Source organism: Channa argus, chromosome 21, assembly GCF_033026475.1.
Source record: "Channa argus isolate prfri chromosome 21, Channa argus male v1.0, whole genome shotgun sequence".
NCBI lineage: Eukaryota > Metazoa > Chordata > Actinopteri > Anabantiformes > Channidae > Channa > Channa argus.
The window spans coordinates 1,365,461-1,390,082 of record NC_090217.1 but is presented as its reverse complement, the minus strand read 5'-3'; the positions used below and the strand labels follow the sequence as shown (position 1 = coordinate 1,390,082).

Sequence of the window (24,622 nt, the reverse complement as noted above, 5' to 3'; positions counted from 1 at the left end):
GAGGATTCTCCAAGGCAAATTCCATCAGTTCCAACTGATGCAGTGCTCCATGTCTGACTGTTCTTTTTCTCTCCCTTTCAGCTACCAACTGAGCTACAGCCGAACCATGTAACATTAGTTTCCAACATGTCCTGATACTTATTTTAGTTTAAGTTACTGTGCTTTTTCTCAAATACTTTCTCGTTGTAAAATAGTCACTTGATCCTTTTCAGGTTACCTCGTTCTTTTCCTTCAGTTTGGTGATCATGACGATAACCGGCGACTCCTCCTGCCAGGCCATCTGCCAGAAGTCATTCACTGTGTTCACCATGGGACCCTGGGTGGCAATGTACGCCTTCTCATCACCTAGGTAACCCTGAGAAAGAGCCGATCACACAACAGTGTCAACAGTGTAGTTGAAGGTAGTGCAAGCACAAGCTCTGGAAGCAAAGATGGAGACATCCAGCAGTTGGAGAACTAACAGCTATGTTGTTTTATTAAATTAGCAGTTTATTAAGTAACAGTGTTTTGCATGATTCTAAATTATTCAAATGGTAAATTATTTATGTTGTGGTTATATGGTGTTTTGTCCGTCTGCCTTCCCACTTATCACAGCCCATTCCAGGGAACTTTTGTCTGGGACTGGAGCCAGAGTATATCGTTGTTCATTTCTGCCTCTGTAATTCTCTCTCTAATCATTGATCTGTGTAGTTTAGCTTTTAAGTTTCTCCATATAAAGATAATCTGAGCTGCACAATTCAGGAAACAAAACCGTTCACAATAACTTTAAATTCCAATTATAATATTAATTGATTGATGCAAGCAAATATTTTAATACCAAATATATTTTATTTATTGTGATTATGATTTTAAAAATCATGGACAAAATATAAATATTATGACCCAAAAAAACCCTTTATTAGGTGGCTTTAACTGCTTGTTCATGCAAATATCTAATCAGCCGATCACATGGCAGCAACTCAATGCTTTTAGGCATGACAATTTGTCGTAAGCATTAGAATAAGGAAGAAAAAACTAATTTTCACAAAAAACATCTCCGGGTGAAGATTTCTTGTTTAGGTCAGGTTTGGAGAAGAGCTTCTCTTTTCAGCAGCAGAAGATCACACTGGGTGTTACTCCTGCCAGACAAGAACATGTGACTGAAGCTAATCATGGTCTACGCCAGGGGTGTCCAAACTACGGCCCGCGATCCATTTTTAATTTGCCCGCAGCAAATTCCTGGCGGTATTGCATTTCTTGGTTTTAACTCTAGGTGGAGCTGCTCTCACCACTGCTAATATGGCAAATAAGTCTTTTCATTAAAGGCCCTGGAAGGAAGCACTATTAATGTACTTGCCTGTAGTAAAATCAACACTGCACGTAAACTAGGACAAAGTATTTAAACAGCTTCTCTTTTCTCATGTGGTCCAACTGTTTCAGTGTAGTTTCCTGACGGGAACACGGTCTATTGTATCAGAGTCTGAAAGTAACATTACAGACTTCTGCAGCAATAGACTTTCACTGAGTGTGTGTTTATTAGCTAAAGACAGAGAAACACATAGACATCAAAGATTAGAGGTGAGCGGCCTTATAATGTCAGTTTGTTGGACGTTTCATTATTGAATAAATGTCATAATGAACTGAATTAAAACAAATTTTTAACGATCAGACAATGTGTAACTTAATTATAATAAGCTGTTCACAGAGATGAATGAAGACCACCTTTCTATGGATGTAACACTTCTGTAGCTTGAACAGTCACAAACACCACATTTTTGTTGTATTTTTAACCAAATGTGTATCAGGTGAGGATGAACATTAATGTTTCAAAGTCTGAGGTTTATCGATTTAGTCATCTACGCACATGCTGCTCAAATTATTTAGTCATAGATCTGTTTGATACATACACAATTCAGACGGCAATAATCACAAGGGAAACCTTAAACAATAAAAGGTCAAAACACAAAAGAGAGCAGTCAACAAAAAGTTTATACCCATCTATAGATATATACAGTAAATACAGTAGATACTCACTCTCCATCCATCCTACTGCGTATGTATACAGGTGTATATGAAGCCTAATTAGCCCATTGTCCCTCCTTCCCATGAAACTAAATTCTCCATGTTACAATGTTAACATAATGGTGGATAACAAGTAAAATATAACTAAATTGCAGCACATGGCTCCAACAATTTGGTTTGATTTCAATGTGAGAAAAAGGGCGATAAACACATTTGGTTAAAAACTGCGTGTAGTGTTACCTGTTAATACCTACCCGTATGTAGTTAGCATTAATGTAGGAGGTCAGCAGGTCGTTGCAGCTCTTTGACTTCAGGGTCACTCTGGAATGAGGGTCTAAGACACAAGAGACAGGGAAAGGGAGACCAAGGAAGAGTAAGCGGCAAGGACAGAGAAACAACAGGACAAAGAAAGATCTAGATGATAACTTTAAGGCGACCGTATGCAATTTGACTTTTATAATAGAAATATGTTCCATATTATTGTGGATGTCAGACTAAGAACAAATCTGGCAGCAGTAGAGAGACATTCAGTTATAAAGGTTTTCAACATTGTTTGCCTTTCTGATCAAACAGACTTATTGTTTTCTGCTTGATTAGTTAGTTTTACAGCTTTTTATTTATTGCAACGTGATGGAGACTAATACCTGAAAGACTGCACTGAGCGTGGCAGATGGTAAAGGAACAGAACAGAGCAGGGAGAGGGAGGGCTGGGTGGAGGGAAGCGGATTCTAGTTTAAGTTGCTCACTGTAGCTCTATCTGAGCTTTATCTGCTTTATGTGACTTTGATCTGACCTACTTGTAAACTTTTACTAAACTCTTCCTTTAGACTATCTTGACTTTGTCTCAACTACAGACCCTCCCCTTACCCTTTTCCTTACCCCTGACTGTGTTCGGAGTTCGTGATCACCGTCCTGCACAGGACAGTAAAGTCTACAGAAAAGTCAACATTGAAAGACAGGATGGAGTTTGATTGACAGCAGCTTTAGGTTAGCATTCCTAGCCTTAATTGGTCAGATGGAAGGAAGGACGGAACTTCCCTTGCTGACTGCTGTATTGATAGCCTCAATCGCTCTCCGAAATATGTGCACGCAAACCACTGTGTGTGTGTGTGTGTGTGTGTGTGTGTGTGTGTGTGTTACATAAGGCCTTAATTAGCCTCAGCGGTTGGCTGGCAGTGTGAGAACAAACTGTGCTCTGAGAAAAATCTATTGTTTAAGTGTGTGTGCGTGTTTGTGTGTTCAGGGAAAAGGGAGGTGTGATATTAACTGATCTTGGGGTTGTTGACCTTAACCTCTCCCCCACAAAACAGCATCCTGGTCCAACAGGAAAGGAGACACGAGGAATAGAAGTGTTTCTGTTGCTTAGTACTCACTGGGCAGTATGGTCTTGTATCTGTTCTTGGTTCCATGGTTTGGTATATCCAGCTCCTTGGGATCAACAAAATTCATTGGAATTTCCTACAACAAGAGAGAGAGAGCTTTGTTTATACAGTACAGCCGTCCCCAGGAGACACAGCCAACCTCAAATGAAGTTCAAAAAGAAAAGAACAGATGAGGTCTGGATTACTGCAGCAATCTGCTGCCATGAGAGGTAGAAATTGGCAGTGACATTCTGCCTAAATGTCAGTGTAAAAACAGAACAGCCAGTTTTTGAATGTTTGGGGCAAAGCCGTGTGACGTTTAACTTTTGAGAGCAGCCACCTGGTTTGTTTTTCGTGGAGATTGTTCCACATACAATAGAGGACAAACAGCGTTAACAACATGACAACATTCACAAAATGATACGGTTTGCTAGAATGGGAAGGGGGTGGGGGGACCTGCACAGGACTGCTACAGTGCAGACAATACAAAGGTTACCTGCTGCTACTGCACAGAACAACATATGAACATCAGGTGTTCATACATATTCAAAACACTTAAGTGCAGAGATCTAATTCCTTTTCACACTAATTTCCATGTTTACATGAATAATCCACTTTATATTCGGGCTAAACCCCTTTAGCAAACCACAGCAGCAACAACTTCATTATGATGATGAACATCCCATCCATCCAAAACCATTTGTGTTTTATAGTACGTTATTAAGTCTTGTAAAGTTATGTATAAAAACTTTTTCACAGTATTGAGCAGCAACTGAAAAATAAGGGAGGCTCCCATAAATTCCTAAAGATAAGCCTCAAACAGCTGGGAGAAGGCAAGAGGAAAAAACAAAACACAGAGGGTCTTACTGTAGGTCACATGGTTAATTACAATCAATGTCCATTATCTGTCACGGTGCTGCTTTGAATGTCTATAAGGAATGTTTTCACTTTCCAGTAGCACTTACATGCATCTGCCAAATGACCACAACATTACTGTTGAGTCCATCCCCCATTTGAAACGGGTAAGTTGCAGGACTTTTAATGTGAAAGGTTTGAAAGAAGCATTTAGTTGGAGGACTCAAACCATCTAAGGGAAAAGAAGATATCCAGCAAAGAAACTAAGACCTGCTTCAGCAGACTTTAAACAGACTGAGAGCAGGAGACACTGGCTCATGGCGTTTAAGAATGGTACATGCTACAGTTGATCCCTGGCCGAGACGAAACTACGCAAGTTTGTGATTTTCTAATGGAGTTTAGCTACTTACAGCAAACTCTGCATGAAGCTTGTGTGTGTTCTTGGCAACGTCTCTAAGATGCTGTCTCGTCAGCGGCCGGCCAGCAGACAGCAGGTATTCTCTCGCCGCCGTCTCTCTGGGGGTAACAACTGCAATGTTGAGGGGCTCCACAGAGCCAAGAGCCGACATGTCCAACACCAGAGAGACATTAGAGCCGCGTCTTGAGGGAATGTGTGGAGAGGTAAGGAATGGAATGAAGAGAAACAAAGGAGAAAAAGAAAGGACAAAAATAAATTATGCTGACCAAGGAGGCTGACTAAATGAATCGGATTAGTTAGTGATTCTTCATCATTGTGTTTTACTGTAATTAACATTTTACCGTGGTCTAAAACGTGTTCAACGGTTATTGCAAATATTCGGGGAAATATTTAAATTAGAGAAATGAAAGTACAGATACAACTATTGGGCGAAACCCATCTCTCTAAAGTAGCAGGCAAAGACATTGAGTAAGTGAAGAGGAAATACTGTATATGTGAAAGAAATAAATCCTCTGTCCTGCTCATAAAACCATCTGGACTTTCCAATTTCAAGCTCATGTACAGAGCTTCAATTTTGGTGTTCTGACAATTTCCTAATGTAATTTTCCATAGCCCCTGTTGATAATATGAAGCTTTTTTAAATCTGTAGACCTCGGTACAGCGTAAATGAAATACAATTAGAGTCCAAGCAGAAAAAAGGATCAGGAGAAAAAGGTTCTCTCTTTATAATTCTGCAATACTGTGTCTGCTTACCATTAGTAAATGGACACGATCAGTAAGACGAATTGCTCCTCTGTGTGTTGCATTTGACTGAACAACATGAAAAAGATCCACACAACATGTGCAACTACTGAGTTTAATGTAAACATTACTTATGTTCTACATATGAACACACTTTTTTGGCACATGCACAGTTGGTCCACTAGGGCTGTGGACACAAATGTTTTGCCTGCACACAGCCCTTTAACTGGACACTGGACATGTTCCACACGTTGAAGTGGTGTTTTTAAGCTGGATGCCCTTCCTGCTGCAACCCTCCCATTTTTATCTGGGCTTGAGACCAGCACCAAGGGGCAGGGCCGCATCTGTATGAGTGAGATTTGCTCCCGCTGCCTTCTGTATCCCAAGTCCAACTGGAATTAAGTATTTGGATTTTTCCAGAAGGCTTTTCCGAATCAGAATGAACAGTTTAACAGCAACAGATAGCAGATGATTTAATTTACTTCCTTATGCAGGGTATATAGATTTAAACGAATAAAACTATTATTGAACACCAATTCTACTCGAGTCCATGCAGACAGAAGAAAATACATAAAAATTGTGAACTGTCCAGAACGATAGACCAAACTATTTTTTTTTTTTTCTCCAATCACCCAGCTCATTTTCAGGATTAGTAGAAAGGGTTCACCATTATCAAGTCATGGCTCTAGGAAATAAAAAAAATAAAAAAATGAGAGAAGACGACCGCTGTTTTGGGCCATCGTACAAATGTACTGTAAATAAAGATCAAGGTCAAAAATAAACACTTTTACAAGGGCTAAAGTGATTTCAGCTTCAGCAGAAATCCTAAATCTTCGGAAGAAGTAAAAGTGTCAAAAGGGAAGAAGATGACCGAGAGGAGAAGACAAGGTGTGCTTTGATGCAGGGCGTGTAGGTGGATTCTGTCTGGCTACGTGTCGGCCAGTTTCCTTTGCAGGCAGCTGTTTCTTCCTATTCGTCTGATTGCTGATTGGCAGCCGTCCAGTGTGGACAAGGCACACACACTCAGAAAGAGACAGACACCAACAAAAACATCCTGTTCTCACTCAGAGCCTGAAATCTTCCTTCCTTTTCTTACCTTAAGAAACACAGCATGTTCTCTGCACTTTATCAACGTTGCTCTGAAAGCTGATGTAACCAGAACAAAATGGCCTCCGAGGTCTGAACCTGCGGAAGCACCGCAAGTTAACGGAAGAGTTACAAGCAGCAGATAAAGGCTAATGTGCTCGAAACGGAGCTCAGGAGCAGATAAAGATGTTTTCTTTTCACTTATGAAACCTGTGAGGAAAAAAACTGCAGCCATATATTAAAAGGGCTCCTAAAGCAACAATGGCTGCAAAAAAATACAGCAAATCAACTGCAGCGTATTCTTACTCCACATGAGGATGGATACATTTCAACATTTAGACCGAGTGAAAGCCAAACTTCCTTCACCAGTGGTTTAAAAGTTTGGACTGAAAATACATCTTGGTCCTCACTATTTAAGTTTGATCTTGACATCACAGATTTGTAAGTGGGTCATAGCTCAAAAAGGAGATTTTCTGAGATTTCTTGACCTTAGAAGAGTTGTTGACCAGGATTCAAAAGGTTTGGACTCCAGGATTCACACACTTTTAAGCACCTTTATTCATTAGACTTGTCACCTCACACTTTGGTTTTTTCCTCAATTTGCCATATTTATCTGTATCCTCAAAATTGGCCAAATAAAACTAAACCACGGTGTCACCGTGACAACAGGCACCGTTTACAGCAACTGTTCATTTAAGCAGCCTCAACAAAGAATTTGTTTTCCTTAAATCATTTTATTTCTCACTGTAATTAGGGATTAGACTCTTATCTACATCTGACAGAAGCAGCAAGACTTGTTAACAGGGATGGATGTTTATTTGGAGTAGTCAGGCCAAATAATACAGATCACTATAGTTTGAATGAGGTGGAGTTCAATCTAAATTGCAAACTGATTTTCTCACACAGTCTGTGACATATTAAATTACATTTTACATTTAGATTTTACATCAACATCTGTCACAATTATCATTACTACATTACATTAGTCAGCCATTATCTACACCACTTATCCTGTAATTGTGTCATTAAAGACACAGCCCTTGATGTGAACACCAGCCTGAAGATACACAGGACCTCTGACAGATGCTAGAAGAAACATGCATACAGTGTTTAATAGAGGAAACGTAGGTCAATGTACTATATACTGAGGATACACATCTGCTTGAAGCACGTACGCAGCTCAACACCTCAATTCCTCAACATTCACAGATTAGAGGTCATTATCCCCTAATGAGACACAAGCTTACATAAGGTGTTGTTCTGTTTCTAAATATAGTGGACAATCTCAGCACTGACTTACAGTTCACATCAGTATATGTCTTGGAGACACAGTATTTCAGCAGTTGTTACTGGCTGATATGAGACTCTTCTGTTCCCTCAAAAACTGCAGAGATTGTTAGTTTGCTGCACAAGCAGAGGGAGCACAGCTATTTACAGAGAAAAAAGCAGTGCAAGCAGCAGCTGCTCTAACAATGTACAATCAGGCAGTGCAGCGGTACATGCTACTGTTGGTGAACATCACAGGCCACATTCTCCATCTGCCCAGTGAGTGTAATAGTCTGTGTTTGTACTCTGACTCTGAATGTATGGATCAAAGGCAAAACATGCACCAAATATGAGAATTTAAAAAGCGACCTGGGGCGGCTGTAGGTCAGGGGGGAAGGCAGTCGTTGTGGTTCGATCCCTGGTCAAAGAGTGCTGAGGACCAAGTTGCTCCCGGTGGGTTAGGTGAGCACCTTGCATGGTAGCCACTGCTATCAGTGCGAGAGTGTGTGTGTGTGTGTGTGTGTGTGTGTGAGAGTGAGTGAGAGAGAGAGTGTGACTGGGTGAATGAGAAGCAACATTGTAAATTGCTTTGAATAAAAGCAGATAGATTCATCGTCACGACCACTGAATTTTCTAACCTGCTCTGTTTACCCACGGGCTCTACTAGACATTCAACAGATGTTATACTAGAGAGCTGGCAGGATAAACTGCCGGGCCAACGATTCATTTGCAGACTGTACTTCACTTTACAACCTGCAAAGCTACAGATTTGTTAAAATAGTTTTTGTATGTTAGTGCTAAAGATTGACATTCCTGGGGACCCACATCACAGAGGTGCTCTCATGGACTGTCAATACCAATATGCTGGTCAAAAATGCACAAAAGAAGAAAAGAATTTTTTTTTTTTTTTTTTTAAGAGTAATATGGACATTCAGTCTACATCACTAAATGTATCCATTGCCACCGAGTGTGTGGTTTTTAAATGAATGGTATGTTTAACGGGTGATTGATTTATCTTTTTTCTTTTTATTTTAAGTCTGTACCCTGAGATTCTAAATTTCGTTGTACATCCTTGTACAATGACAAAAGAATCTATCTAATCAGAGAGTTCTACACATTTAACGGTAATTTACCTTTCCTGAAGTCCTGCAGCAGGTTTCATTCTGAAAGGGGAGGGGCACGGCTTTAGCTCGTTATTGGCTGTGACAGGGGCAACACTGGCGACCGGTGCGTGGCCCTTGCTGTTGATGAGTGCAGTGGCAGGGCTATGGAGAGAGTGTAGTTAGGTTAATTCATACACCTAATAACTCATAAAAATAATAAGATAGATAGATTGATCTATCTCATCACTTGTTGTGGGGAACAGAAAATGAGCGTCAGTTTCTGAAATAACCCACCCAGCTTTTGGTCTTGTTTCCCCTTATGAGACGAGGCCACTGCTAGTTCACTACCACACTCCTATTTTGTTCACTGGAGTCATTTTCTCTTATTTAGTAAATTGTCTACCTGTGATGGAGTAGTTTGAGTACTGATCTTCTGGTGCTGTGGAGTCTGAACCTGATCTTTGGATAAAACTGATACAGACAAACCTCTTTGCTCACAATAACAATTTGACTATCACTATCACAACGTTGAGCTGGAAACTAGAGGCACAGCCATTTTTCTAACATGTGAGCATTGGGTCCAGGTTGATTAACTGGAAAAAGCCTTTGATGATCCACTTGAGTCACCTGAACATGAGCTTCAGTGAAGAACACTAGAAAAGGACTGAGCTTTGATTTCTGACGTAGAAATTGTTTGGAATGTGAGCATTTCTGTTTCATTTTACATGTCAAATTTTCTCTCTCTAAATTTACATGAATGTCAAATGTGTTTTTAGAATTTCTGACCCCTATTAAACTATTGTGCGGTGCATAAGCAGCACATTGTTTGCTAAATTACCTGGGCAGAGGGACTACAGGTGGTGCAAGGTGTCGGCAGGCCGCAGTAATTGGCTGCTGGTGGGAAATGGGCGTGGCTACAGTTGGAGGGAGCTCAGCTTGGACCATGCTTCCCAGCGTCACAACCTGGAGAAAGAAATGGGCTGTTAATGAATCTTCAGTTGTTTTTGCTGTATTTTTACACATCAGCAGTTGACATTTTGGGTTTAGATGATTGCCTTGGTGCCCTTTGACCTCTGGCCAGAGTCTGAAGGGACTGTCGGGGACAGGTGGAGGTCAGGTGGCGCAGTCTTCAGCTGTCTGTCAGAAACATGAACCTTCTCCTTCAGCCGGTACAAAACCTGGACAACATTAAAAAGTTCAGTAAAACCAGTTAATTTTGAAGTCAACACACTTCTGTGAATGAAAAGTCTAGAGTCTGCAGTCTACTTAAGCAAACACCTTTCTAGCAGTTTCCGACAAACTGAATGTAGAGAAAAATCAGAAAGGAAAGAAAAAAACATTTAGATACAGGACATGGGTGACATTAAGCTGGTGCCTCATTGTATTGTGTGTGTAGTGGTGCACCCTCATGTGGATTAAATGACAAACTGCAAATGTAGCACAGAAGTAATATTTGCATGCGTTTGAAAATATTTTTTAAATTGTGTTTTTAAATAATCCATTAGGTTTTCATTAGTTTCACTTCCCTCATAATATTTCTTCAATGTCATTTATGACTAATGCATTTGTCTCCCTTCACACCCAACAGATACCCCATGTACGTTTTGTTCTGGTTACATTTACACTCCAGTATCACTAACAGAATCACAAGCTGAACTACAAAGTTCATGCTTTAACAATCCACCTGAGTTACTGATAAAAACAATTTAGTTCACTGTTGACTTAATGCTGTTAATAACATCAATGTGCATGTTAATGTATAAGGTCCTGCACCAACAAGGAAAATCACTCACTTTCTTCCACTGTTTATGTGTAATATATTTTATAAAAGAATGGGATATTTTTGTGAAGACAAATAAAAGGTTGTCTTTTCCTCTTGAAAACAAAGCACATTTATTAAAAGTAAGTGATGCTGAGTAATAATGCATTTTACCATCAAGCAGGTGATGACGATGACAAAGATGGTGAAGAAGAGAACGACTGCATAAAAACCTTCTCTGCTCCACACTTGATCCCTTTGCTCACCCTGCAGGACGTTTTTCTACAGAAAACATAAAAGGAAGTAAAATATGAATCATAGCTTCAAATCAACTGACGTATGACCAAATTGTTAGTGGACCACTGACCAATAAGGAGAAAATAACCATTGCTTAAAAGGAGCCGTCTGCTCCTCACTGATTCTCAGAAGAGTCAGATTAATTAAATATCATTACAGTAGAGCTGTCACATCTCTCACTGCTGGAGTGTGAGAATTAATAATAATATAATGTAAAAAGCTGCTCTGTTCTTCCTCGGGCTGATCGATGGGACTTTAAATCCTCCATTAAACTTTTAGCAGCAGCACTTCTGTCTCTTATAATCTCAATCCATCCCTCTGTCTCCATGGAGACTAATGAGGCTGTCTAACGAGCGGGGGTTGCCTAGGAGATGGAGGAGCAGACACTTTTTGAACATGCACACACCTCAGTCGAGACCTCAGTTATCCCAAAATGTCCCAGGTGACGGTGGAGGACTCTGACGTTCAGTGATTGGATGACCTCTTCAGCAAAACGGGGCTCAGAGACCCCCAGCCTATCAGAGGACACAAACAGCTCGATGCCATTCTTCTTTTCCTGTAAGAGCAGTCAGTCAGTCAATTATTTGATCAATCAGCATAATGTCTAAACAGTGTCCGTCTTACATTCAGCTGGTTTATGTGAACGTGTCCTGCAGGAATGCCCAGTGCTGCTGCCACACCTTCTCGAAACCAACGAAGAAGACTGCTGTTCAGCCTCCTCACATCCACAGCCAGGTACTGAGAGAGGGAAGAGGGAAAGCGGGAGGGAAAAGGATAGAGGGACACCAGGTGAGAGTGGGAACAAGAGAGAGGGTTGGGGGAACAGAACGGAGCGAATATGAAAAGGAAAGAAGTGTCAAGGTATTCTCCAAAATTTCATCCTACTATTACCATTTAAAGAAAATCCAAGTTCAAATCTTTTGTTTTCATGAGGGTGTAGGAGAGCAGCAGACTGCCATCTATTTCTAAACAGCAAATTTCAAGACTTGGACTCCCTGAGAAAGGGTTTTAAAATCCTGTTTCCGCGCAATGAATCAGGACATTGTCGAACCTGGACAGTTGGGGCATGTTCACACCTACCTTGCTTAGTCTCAGGTCTGAACACAGCAATCGGGTGTGGACCAAAATAAACACACAGAGAAGTGATCTGACCCAAAACAGGTTTAGTTAGTTGACAGCATTCAGCATCTGCTGAAGTTTTGTTGCCCATGTGGTTATGGTTCCATGTTGCAGAGCAAATGTTCACTCACAGGAGAACACACCAGTACAGAACAGGATCAGCTTCCCATTTACCTTTTGGTTTCTGATCCATTTAACCATTTAAATGTATGGGACACATGAGAGGCACAAGCTGGGAACAAACAAGAGGTCACTGTATCCACAGTAGTACAGAGGAAGGCAAACGAACTGTAACTACTGTCACAGCTTAGGCTATTGAAAGAAGAAATTCATGTGAAAGGTTACCTCATGTCTCGTTTGGTAGTGTCTGCAGTCTTTATCTAAACCGCTAGTAACTGTGAAGTCAACTGGACTAAGGCAATCACTGCTCCAACAGGGTAATAAAGATAAATTAAACAAGGTAATAAAGGGATTCACAGCAAACAAACATGGCCCTCAGCCTTGTCACCAAACAGATCGCATCATAACATCATCCCTGCAGCTTCTGCTTGGTCATTTCGATCTCTCTGCTATGAGGCATCGCTCATCAGCTCCGACACCCTTCATCTCTGCCCCCCGTGAGTATCTGCTACTTCTTTGTTTTACATCGTCATAAACCCATTTTTCAGCTGGTTGATAGATATTTTGGTTTGTTTTCTGTTGTCTAGATCCCACTTTAGTTGTCATTTGTGTTGGCACAGCTGTCTGGTTAACAATTGAACTGTGCAATAGAGCTGAAACAATTTGTCTTTTTTGCAGGGGCGTTCTAAACAGGTTTGTATTCCAGATCCAAGTCCTTTAATATTTGCCATCTGACATCATGTTATACAAATACATTACAGAGAGCTGAAGCTATGTTTGACATTCTAACCATCAATTTTCTGACATTTGCAAATAATAAATGCCACCTGATTTAAGCACAATTAGCTGTGTCTAAACTCAAGTCTCTCTCCAGTGTGTTCAAGTTAGTGTTAATGTGAAATAAATAATGTTCCCTCTCCTCTGCAGCAGAGAGCTGCTCTGTAGTGAGGCTGTGAAGGAGAGAGGCTGCATCACTAGCAGGTTGAGACAAAAACATTCGATTCCAGTAAAGAATTAGATTCTGATCGACTTCAGTTACTGCCAGTCCAGCAACAGCCTGATTAATCAATCGAGTAATGTTTCATCTGAAATGACAGAATATGTACAAAGTCTGTATATATGGTCATACAGACAAAGACATTACCTAAAACTCAGAAAACATGGCCTTTTTCAACAATGAGAAGAAGATGAAGTAATCGAGACAATTGCCCTTTGCAGTCCTGAACTCTGTCAACTGTAAACCAGTTTGTGCAACATGACAACCAGACAGTTTGAGTTTCTGGAAGGTGTATTTCTTTTTTTTTTTTGATGGAACCAGGCTTTTCATATGCTTCCAGTCTTACTGTAACCTGCACTGGTCTCTGAACAGCACACACAGATTAAACTGATGCTACATTTTATCTAATTCTAGGTTATCATGAAAAACAAAGTAATTCCAGATCATTTCTTTGGCTGAGCTTGGAAGAAAACAAACATGATTCTGACCTCTGTAGCTTTCTGTCCATCAGATCCAAAGCTCTGATTCCTGTGGCTCTACCAACACTGTGTGTGTGTGTGTGTGTGTGTGTGTGTGTGTGTGTGTGTGTGTGTGTGTGTGTGTGTGTGTGTGTGTGTGTGTGTGTGTGTGTGTGTGTGTGTCCGGCCTGTCTGGTTGTGGTTATGGTCCTTTATATTAAATTAAGTGGCACCAGAACATGTTGTTTTAGCAATTAGGAAACTGCCACACACACATAATGTTATTATCAGCCAGTGTCTGGCTGCAGTTTGTGCTGTTAAACTCTTCTTTCAGCGCAGAAAAAAAAAACACTACCCAACAAACACCAAACAAATAACAAATAATCAGATTCATCTAATGATTATTCTTATTAGTTTCATATTTCAAATAATTTTCAATCCAATATTTTTTCCCAAGTGTAAAATAAATGCAAAAGATAAAAGAAATGCCTGTGTTTTTGTCATCATCCACCTCAAACATTGAATTTACAACAGAAAAGCCCAAAGAAAACCAGCTGTAACAAGTTGAGTTTTGACAATTTTAAATACTTAAATTTCTAAGCAATCATCAGAATTGCTTCTGATTATTAGGAGTTGTATTATACTGAATTGCTGACCAATTTTTTGATTCCTGGTCCTCCAATCAGGGCTTGCTAGCTGTCCCCCACTCCAGGGTCAAGACAAAAGGAGCTCCTCAACTCTGGAACTCTCTGTAACTAAAATCTGTGGAAATCTTACTAAATCTAGCTTTGACTATCATTTTACTGTAAAACACTCAATAACTACATAAATAACTAACAGTTTCAGCTGTAACCTGAAACAACCTGACAAATAAACCAGCAAATTAATCGACAATCAAAAGACTAAGTAAATGGTAATAAAGACCTTAAAGAAAAGAAACCAACTAAATAAACTAGTCCACAACCAAAGATGAAAAAAATATATATACACAATTTTCTAGATTATATCAGACAATTCAGTTTAAAACTGGAAAATTCTGATTAGTCAAAATATGTTTAAGAAAACAAAATCTTTTTCTGTTCTCTTTTTCTGTGACTTTATAAAACTAAAAATGTCTGGAGTATTTATTGATTAAGCAAAGAAGTTGTGTGTAGACTTGTTTCAAAGTAATCAAGTAAATATAGCCCTAAAAACATACAAGAAAAAGGGTTCAAGTGAACTCATGGCAAAAGGAACCAACCAAATAAATCAGCCAAGCAGCTAAAAGATATTTAAACTTTAACGGAACAACCTTAAGAAACTAGGTGACCACAGCCGAACAATAAAGCCACCTTACCAAGTAAACATGGAAACATAGCTGATCCTTCCCGTTGACAGCAGAAACACTTTTCACATAGGAAGATGCAGCCTGCCTGCCAGTCACAGCTCAGGGACTTTTCGCTCCAATTCCTGATCCAACCATGCTGTGATCTCTGAATGGCTTAGAGTCTCAACCTGCAACCTGACTGGCTGCTGTCCAGGTAATGTCATTATCCTGCTGTGCTTCCTGTCAGGATCAGGGGCTATTTGTGTCTCTCTCTCACACAAACACACTAACGCATTAATTAGCTGATAACCCTAAGGGCAGTGGGGGGAGGAATCTAATTTGGGCCAATCAGACGTGATGAAGGGGAGGGTTGAAAGGGGTGGGGGGTGAGATGGAAGAAAGATAAATAACAATATAACGGGATTTATAGAGGAGGGGGTGAGGTGGTTAAAGAAAAATATTAACACTTTCTTTCTGTTGTACTTCATAAAAACAAAAAACCTAACCTTCGGAATTTACTTTGTGAGGTTTGTTGGTTCAAGTTAGATTTACTAAAGTCTTTTAGCTGCAAATCACTGGTATCTAAAATGCAGAAATGAGTAAAAAGCTGAGTATTAGAGTGTAAGAGTGCGCAGCTGAGTCAGAAATAATCAAACTGAACCAGAACTATCGTAACAGAACCTGTCATATTGGAGGAGACAATGACGTTCACATGTGATCAAAGTAGCAGTACTGAGACCGAATTAAAGATGAAACAGTTCAGGCTACAGGAAGTTAGAAAATCCCTGACTAGTAACTGAGGAGGAGACGGGTCCACAGAGGGAGAATATTGCAGCTACAGTAGGTGATGTTCCGCTGTCAGCTGTTAGTACCGAGGATACTGGACACAGACCTGAACAGGGTCCACTTTCATTCAGACTCAAGTACAGAAAGAACCCGCTGAGACAAAATACAAATATTAAAAATACCTTCTCTGGTGAACATTAATTAAATATAAAATGTAATATTTAATGGGATGACAATAACTGATTAGTAATACACACCAAAAAAAAAAAAAAAAAAAAAAAAGCTTTTTATAGAGAGTCATTTCTTGTAGTGAGTTACTCGTGCAGCTTCCCAAGAGCTGCCGAGGGGAAAAACGTGAGAAGCACGGGCAACATGCAACTCAATGAGATCTCACACACACACGGGTTGATGTGAGGTTAGATTATTTACGCTTCTCTTGGTTCCTTTGAGAAACCCAGACTCCAGTCCAGTGAAGACAGGATGTGATCTGACACAGACCTTGTATTTCTGCTAATTTTTCCAGATTTTAAAAACAGGAAATGTCAGTAAATTAGGCTGAACATAATATTTTTTGTCCCCCCCAGGAATTATCAAATCTGTTGTTTGGTGTTTTAAACAGCTGAAACAATTAATCCACATAGAAATACTGGTAACTGTTGCTAATTAATTATTCATTTCAGACATGCAACACTGATGTTTATCTAGCTCTCAGAGGCAAAATGTAAAGAGTCTACAACAGCAGACTAACATTACATGTGTTGGCATGTAACTACTGTGGACACACACACACACACACACACACACACACACTATGGATTCTAAGGTTAAGCGACAATAAACCAATGTACTGATATGAAAGTTTACAGCTCCTAATAAAATCCAGCACTTTCAGATACAATACACAAAACAAGCACATGGATGCACACACTCAGGCAAAATAAGCTGGTAAACAAATTCTTCCAAAGTAAAGCGGAGTTTGATAAAATATTCTTACACCACCTTCTCAAATGAGAAATTCCTGTTCTTTGTCTTATACCTTTGTAAACTAAGTATAATACAATTGTCAGCAAGTATAGATTTTAATTATCTACACATAAAACAACTACCGTTGTATGTTAACAACCACCCACATGATAACATTTTTAATATTTATTACATTAGGATTATCATCATTATCCATTATTCAATTTGATATTTGGAATGTAATGTAAAATGTCAGGGTATGATTATAAAATGTCATGTTGTGCATGACCAGGGGAGATATTAAGACTAAGTATTTACACTCAGCACCTTGTGGCTCTATTAGATGCTTCAAAGAAAAAAAAAAAAAAAAAAACGCTGTCCAACAGCTATTTTTACAGCAAACACGAAACACACACAGCTGCAGTGTTTGGAAATGAACGCAGAGTCTTGGATGAGTCATGTTTCTCTCTGTGGGTTTCAAGTGGCGTAAAGTTCCCTCCACCAGCAGATGTAACACACACCTCTGTCATAAATGATTTAATATGTATGGGCTAAGATAGTTAACCTGGGGTTTTCTGTGATTTGATTCTTCAGGTTTAAACATTCACTTCTCCTTTACTGACTGAAGATAAAATCAATGTGTAGAGACAAAACAATTCCTGTCCTGTTGTGTGTTATTCCATTATCATTTCTCTGACTGTTGTCAGAATTGCTGAGAAGCTACAGGAGCAGAGAGATATCTGATCCCTTTTCAATAACCTGTTTAGCTCAGCAGCCCGAAAACACAAACTTCTGCGTCAACAACACAAACACACACACACACACACCCACACCCACCTTTAATACACTCACACAAACAGCTTTCACATGTTTTGAGAAGACTTGTGAAACTTATTAGATTCTGGGGGGCAGCGCTGACCCGGCATGGTCCTTTTTTACTGCACAACTGAACATGAATATTATTAATGATTTATATAAAAATTAACCCATAATTTACATATAAATCATTCATTGCACTCCTACAGTGTGGGAGACAGATGAACCAACTAAGCACAAGAACAGATGGACGCACAGACAGGTAACCCGTCTGTAAACCACGTCAGCACCCCGTCAGTCTGTCTGTCTGTCTTTCATTTCCCACAGGAAGTTTCTCCACATTGCCTCCACTCCCACAATGCATCTGTGGTGAGAACACCCCTGACCGTTTTGGCAGAGGATTGTGGGAGTGTTGATGATGAGATTTAACAGCTGACGCCTGCAGACATACTTATTCTAAATTAATAAAAAAATTTACAGTTCTCCTAAAAATAAGTGCAGAGCAATACAGTCTTTACTCTGATACTGTCGAGCACAACAGTGTGTGGTTATCTAAAGTGACTTACAAATATGAAGCACGCACAAGGAGCAACTTGGAGTTTAATGTTATGTCCAAGGACATGTTGACACTTAAAAAAAACAATATACTGTGTCTTCAATAGAGAAATTAATTAGCAGTGTAATAAATAATTTATCAATACACACTAAACCGCTACAAGCCAAGGTGTTGAAGTTAGATCTGAAGATGCGCGGATGTAAAATTGTTATTAACAAATTCCAGCAGTTATTTAATGTGCAGGATATAAAACCTGGATAATGTTTTTAACATTTATAAATTTATTCTTTGATTTCTGAGCAGTGGTATCATGCACAGCTCCTTTGTTTTTTTTAATTAAAGAACATAAAGCTTCTGGTTGTTTCGCTGTGACAGTCATCCTCAATTTTAACCAGAATCTCTCTCATTCTCTCCCTCTCTGACTGTGTCTCAATGTCACTCTGAAGGCCGGTGCTGTTAACGAGTTACGCAACCACGCTATTGTGTAGGTAAGTGGGTCTTGCACACTCATGATTAGTGTTTCCATGGCAACAGAGAGTTCTGCATCTCCGCTCCAGCACTGCAGATCAGAGTCAGCAGCCTCTCCTCATCAATCATTCACTTACTGTTGGCTGTGACCTCTCACCCCAGTTTTAAAAGGCTGTAACCTGTCCCAGGGAGGAGACTGTCCTCTCTTATCATGCAACGTCATCGAGGAACCTCGATGGGAAGAAGTAGGTGGTTGTCAGAATTAAGTACTCGGATCAGATGCGAGCTTAATCAACATATTATTACTTGAGTCCATTTTTGATGAGTAAATATAGATATTCAATAAAGCCTTAAAAAGTATTATTTTTCATTTCATTAATTTGCGCAAAGAAAACCTATTAAAACTGAGATGAAATTCTGTAAAGAACATTTCTACAAGAGCAGAGATTAGCTCTACATTTTGCCACCAAAAAACTACAAAACTTCCAAATAAAGGAAACATTAAAAGAACAAAAGCGGCAACAAGGACCTGATGACTACTGGATATCATCAGAACCTCCGGCAGAATAATCTAAACTCCAGAACACAACAGGGAGCAGGTTACTCACCACAGTAACCAGATGCTGCGCAGACACTGAGGCGTGCTCTGGCTGCACCTCGTGATGAGGCTGTGCCAGCAGATTCAGGGTCCGCTGACCAACGGACTCCTGATGAAACCGAGACTGCAACAGGGCAGCTGGCATCACTTTGGCCAACCGGGTCGGGCGCTCGTGATGGTGCTGATGGTGGTGGAGGTGATGGGGGAGAGACTCGTCCACATCATGCTGAGGGTTCAAAGAACGCAGGAGATGACTGGAGCGATGGGAAGGGAGAAGATGCGGCTCATGATGACCACATGCAGATTCTGAAGAGACAAAATATTGCCAAATTCAAAATATTTTCAACAAACATTTTTCAGTACTTCGTTTATTTTATTTCAAATGGCTTTACTGGCAGGATCATATTCACTTACAGTATGGTCAAAGCATTTACACGATATTCAGAGTATCTATAGAAATTTGGGGGGGGGGGGGGGGGGGGTGGAGGGATTTAAAGAATTTAAAATTTAAAAAAAAAAAAAACACTGTGTCCTTGACTTGTAGTGGTATCATTAATTACTCAATATTGCAAGAAAGATTAAATGAGAAAAGAAAAAATAGGCAAGACAAAAAACACTATAGGGCGAATAAAGAAACTCTTCTGAAATGACTAAATATAAATAGAAAACAAAACATTTGTATATCACCTTTCACAGATAAAAAAATGCTTTACAGAGTCTGAAAGAGAAATTAAATACAGACAATAAAATTTCCACTAATTCTTTTTTAACAATGTAAGAAATCAGATTAATAATATTAGTAACAGTCTGAAAATGAACTCAGTCAATAAAGAGATCATGAAGAAAAATGAGGCCTGATGTAGATCCAGCAGCCCAGACTGACCCCCCCTCACACTGTTGTAGGAAGTGACAACATTAGTTTCCCCCAGCACAAATTCGAACGTTTCATTATCTGAGCAGAAACTGTTGCCATTCACACACAGATTGAAAATTCTGGCCACTCTGAGGGAGCAAAGCAAATCTCAGCAGCACTTCCTCCACCTTGTTGGCACAGTTGCTCCTCTCACGGCTGCCTTGTTTTCTTATATCTGCCTGCCTGCTTAAAAACTGCTTTCCAACAGTTTACACACAAACACACACACACACACACACACACACACCTTCTCTCACCACTGTTGCCAATTTAGCAACTTTGCTAAATTGCTACATTTAGGGAGTTTTTTATTCCCCAAAAAAGTGACAAATCTAGCAGTAGGTGTTTCCATGAGGTGACTCCGTAATATTTCTCAGAGAAGGTGCTTTCCCAGACTTAAGTAACAGGGGAGTAGAAGAAAGCAGCTCTCTCTGGTAATCGGGGAACAGAGTTTACACGCACTTAAGAAACATTGTCACTGAAAACATGAAGCAGAAGAGTAACCGGGTTTCTCCTCTACCTCAGACCTTTTTTTGAAGCCTGGTTCACAGATTTTAACTGTATTGTGATGGAAAATGCTGCGCGTTTCATTTATTCTTTCACTCAGCTGCATGTTCCTGTCTGCAGCCTTTCGTTGCACACGTGCGCAGTTGAAGGAAGCCAAGCAGGAACCTGATTACATGTATACATGGCAGAGAAATCAGCATTCCGAGAGAAATCTACCTGGGCCAACCAGGTTTCCCTAATCCCCTACCTGGATTTCAGAAATGAACTTTGCTTTACATAACAGTTAAGAAATCAGCTTTTCAGAGAAAGGCGAGTGTAACCAGTTGACCCAAGTCCATGAAAACACACTCTGCATTTATGGCTTGCTGGGGAGGGCAGCAGCACTATAAATCCCGTTTCACATTTCAACTCCAGATGATGTTAGGAGAATTCAGTCTCAGACATTGTCCAGAGTGATGTTTTAGACATGTAACTCACAGCTAGAGATTACTTGAATGAGAAGTATCTACACGTGTGAAAACTCCGTGTGAGTGCAGTGTTCACAGGAGGCACAACATGATATGGACCTTCAGCGTTTTATTTACAGCACATCGGAGCAGTGCGTCTAATGAAAAAAAAGAAAAGCTTCTCTAACTCAAGTAAAATACAGTTGAGTGGTAGAAACGTCATTAGCACGTCTGCTTGCTCACTGTGTTTAAATTGCCAGTAAAAGTTCAAATAGTTCTGTTTGGCCTCATTATGTTAATCTTTTTATAAACATCTAAAATGGTATTGACCCAATTTCTCAGTTTTCTACAAGCCAACTGGCTCAACAACAGGGCCAGGAGATTAAACCCAATGAAAAAATTATTTGTCACAGTAAGAGTTTTAAAAAGAACATTTTCCTAACTACCATATTCTTTTAGTGCTGATCTTTATTTTGGTATAAGAGTATTTGTACAGATTGGTTTTAGTACATAAATATGATACTTGTTTCACCACTGCACCTTTGCTGTTGTGTTCTTGGTGGTTAGAAGGTTACAAAAACATTGTTCTCCACACAGATTTTTTGCTAAAGACTTTATCTAATATTTCAGACTAACATTAATCTAATATTTCAGAATAGTAACGCAGAAGTCCTGCGTTACTATTCAAATCTAGTTCTTCATCCAAACAAGCTTCTGATCTTATGTGTAGTTGACAGCACATTCAGCAGGACTCCCAGAGAAGCAGCAGTAAAAGATGAGAGCAGGAGATCCCATCTTTTTTCTGTGCTGTCACAGCACCTTTAGTCGGAATAGAGGCTTTTCATCAAGCTGCAGGCTGAGAGGAAACCCCTGCACACCGGCTGAACTCAACCAACTGTGATGAATATTAACGCTGCATAATTCATCCTCAGTCTTCTTTTATCCTGAGAGAAAAAAATTATCACTGAGGAAGCACTTTTTCTGTAGCAGCATCAGTCTTCACATTAATATCAATTCGATACACCTGAGATGGACGGGCCTATTTAAAGACAACACAGATGGAGGAGATGCTTTCTCTAAGCCCTCCAGTCTATACTCCACACAGGCTTGAGCTGACACACACTGTCTGTTGGAGAGTGGCCAATTCTAGCAGACATTCTGCTGCAAAGAAATATTGGACACATCCACTTTCTCTTATCTACAAGCTGTCAAAAGCAACACTATTTTCCTAGGCTGCAATCTGTGTCAAAAATCTGCAGTGTAAGTCCATAACAGCCGACAGAAATCACGAAGAGAACTGTGATTCCAAGCATGTTTTCTCCCCAAGTTTTGTATGACCACATTGGTTTGATCACGGTGACACCCTATAGGTTAAATAGGAAAATCAACATAACTTTTGTCACTTTAGTGCACAGGTCAAATACTTAAGTCACCGTTGCCATTTCGAAGAAGCTAATCAAAACGCACAAAACAGCACAGCACTACCCCACAGGTGCAGTTGACAAACTTGCATAATTGCTGCTAAATTTAATTTAAACTGACAAGAGAATTGAAAAGTGAACTGGTTACAGCTGTTACTTATGTGATAAGTCTTTATTTCTCCCAGCCAAAGCTTTTTTGATTTTAAATGCATTTTTAGGTAGACTTGTTTAGCTGTGTAAAATTAAAAATAAGGGGAAACAAAAACCTAAATAAACCTGCACCAGTGCTATGACACGACTGTAGAGCTCCCTCTCTTGCTTCTTTTTCCCCTAGCGACAGCGTCCTCGTTGCTATGCATGATGCTGAGCTGAGCTGGGGTCTGGTTGGACAGGAGCTGTCAGCCAATCACAGGTTGCGTCAGAGAAGGCTGACCCAGTAGCTCTGTGGGGAGACTGCTACAATAAACACACGCACACACACACACTAAAGAATGAATGGGTTTGTCTTTCTGCGTGTAAGGTTATGTAGCAATTAAAATAAACATTTAAATGATTAAAAACAGGGGAATAAACCATGTTACATAGCATTTGTGTTTAGAAACATAATGCTCATTCTCATAAAGATGATGCTAAGGCTAAGGGCCAAGTGTGTCCTGAAGTTCCACTTTGTACCCCTCCAGTATTCAGCACGTATTAGTCATTTCTAGGCATGATGCTGCATTGGATTGGAACCGTTCACGTCAACGTAGAATAAACCTGTTGTTGAGCAACAGTGCAACAGCTACATACAAAACCGCCATCTTGGAGTCTTCTTTAGGGAAACGACTCCCATCCTGCCATTTCCAACACCCTAACATAAATGCAGCATGATTTTCTGTTTGAAACCAACTCAAAACCCTTCAAGCACCAAACTTGGAAATCGTTCAGATTCTTTATGATGTTTATATCAATCATCTATGTAAAAAGTCAATAGTACTTCCAGGTTATATTCCACAGCAAGAAATATTCAAACATATTAACTACTTTTTGATTAGTATGTAATAGGTTTCATATTTTCAAAGGGACAGTCTAACAATCAGTGTAACTTTGAAAGTGAAAACTGCAAAATAAATAAATAAATAAATAAATAAATAAAAGTCCACAAGCCAGATGTTGTGGTTGCAGTAATGTGGTAAATGTAATAATGATTCTACCAGAAATATTACAAGAAACTATCAATCCACATTAAGGTAATTATTTGTAGTAATTGTCAAGTAATTTCTAATAACACATTATTGGGTTGCAGTATATTTTTTATATGAAATGTAGTGACTTAGAAGTAAAAAGTGGCATGAGGAAAAAATCTCAAGTGAGCACAAGTGCAACTTTTTCACCGTTTTGACATAAATTTAAAAAAAATTGAATTGAAAGATTAGTTAATATTGTAAAAAATCCTTTCTTGCATTTTCTTCCAATCAACTGTACAATAGTGCTATTTGCTGTTATCTTGAGCATTAAACATCCGGTAGAGGAAACTGGTATAAAGTGAGCATCTTCTGCTCTAGTTCAAAATAATTTTCTAGATACTGTAGCAGTTTGTGACAATTGTCCTTCTCCAAAATGTCCTTAATCAATTGGTAGTTAAATACATCTCCTGTTAAATAGGCACTGATCTTAAAATGTATCCATACAGAACATCACCACAGGTACAGTGTATATGCAGTGCATCCAGAACATTACCCCATTATGACAATTTGTTTGAAATCTTTCCATATTTATTTTAAGAAACATATATCACATGTACATAACTATTCACCGCCTTTGCTTAATACTTTGTTGAAGCACCTTTAGCACCAATTACAGCCTCAAGTCTTTTTGAGGCTGATGCTACAAGCTTGTCCCCCCTATTTTTGGGCAGTTTCTCTCATTCTTCTTTACAGTACTTCTGCATGCAGGTCTTCATCAACAAGGTCTCTGTACATTGCTGCATTCATCTTTCCCTCGATCCCGACAAGTCTCCTAGTTCCTGCCGCTGAAAAACATCCCGACAGCCTGATGCTGCAACCACCATGCTTTACTGTAGGGATGCTGTTGGCCAGGTGGTGAGCGGTGCCTGGTTTCCTCCAGACATGACACTTGGCATTCAGGTCAAAGAGTTTAGAGAATTTTGTTTCTCGTAGTCGGAGAGTCGTTCAGGTGGGCTGTCATGTGCCTTTTATTGAGGAGTGGTTTCTGTCTGGCCACTCTACCATACAGGCCTGATTGGTGGAGTGCTGCAGAGA

At 39.7% G+C, this 24,622-nt stretch overlaps 1 protein-coding gene across 1 annotated transcript in view; it reads right to left on the bottom strand.

The window, feature by feature from the left end:
* Positions 1-24,622, bottom strand: part of ptprr (protein tyrosine phosphatase receptor type R) — a 34,448-nt gene that overhangs the window by 8,230 nt on the left and 1,596 nt on the right. Inside the window, exons 2-12 of the mRNA XM_067489651.1 lie at positions 19,085-19,380; positions 11,512-11,625; positions 11,294-11,443; positions 10,765-10,872; positions 9,887-10,009; positions 9,670-9,794; positions 8,862-8,993; positions 4,628-4,817; positions 3,375-3,459; positions 2,256-2,335; positions 218-355 (exon numbers count right to left, since the gene is read on the bottom strand). Coding sequence (XP_067345752.1) covers positions 218-355; positions 2,256-2,335; positions 3,375-3,459; positions 4,628-4,817; positions 8,862-8,993; positions 9,670-9,794; positions 9,887-10,009; positions 10,765-10,872; positions 11,294-11,443; positions 11,512-11,625; positions 19,085-19,380 — 1,541 coding nt within the window. The remainder of the gene's footprint in view (positions 1-217; positions 356-2,255; positions 2,336-3,374; positions 3,460-4,627; positions 4,818-8,861; positions 8,994-9,669; positions 9,795-9,886; positions 10,010-10,764; positions 10,873-11,293; positions 11,444-11,511; positions 11,626-19,084; positions 19,381-24,622) is intronic.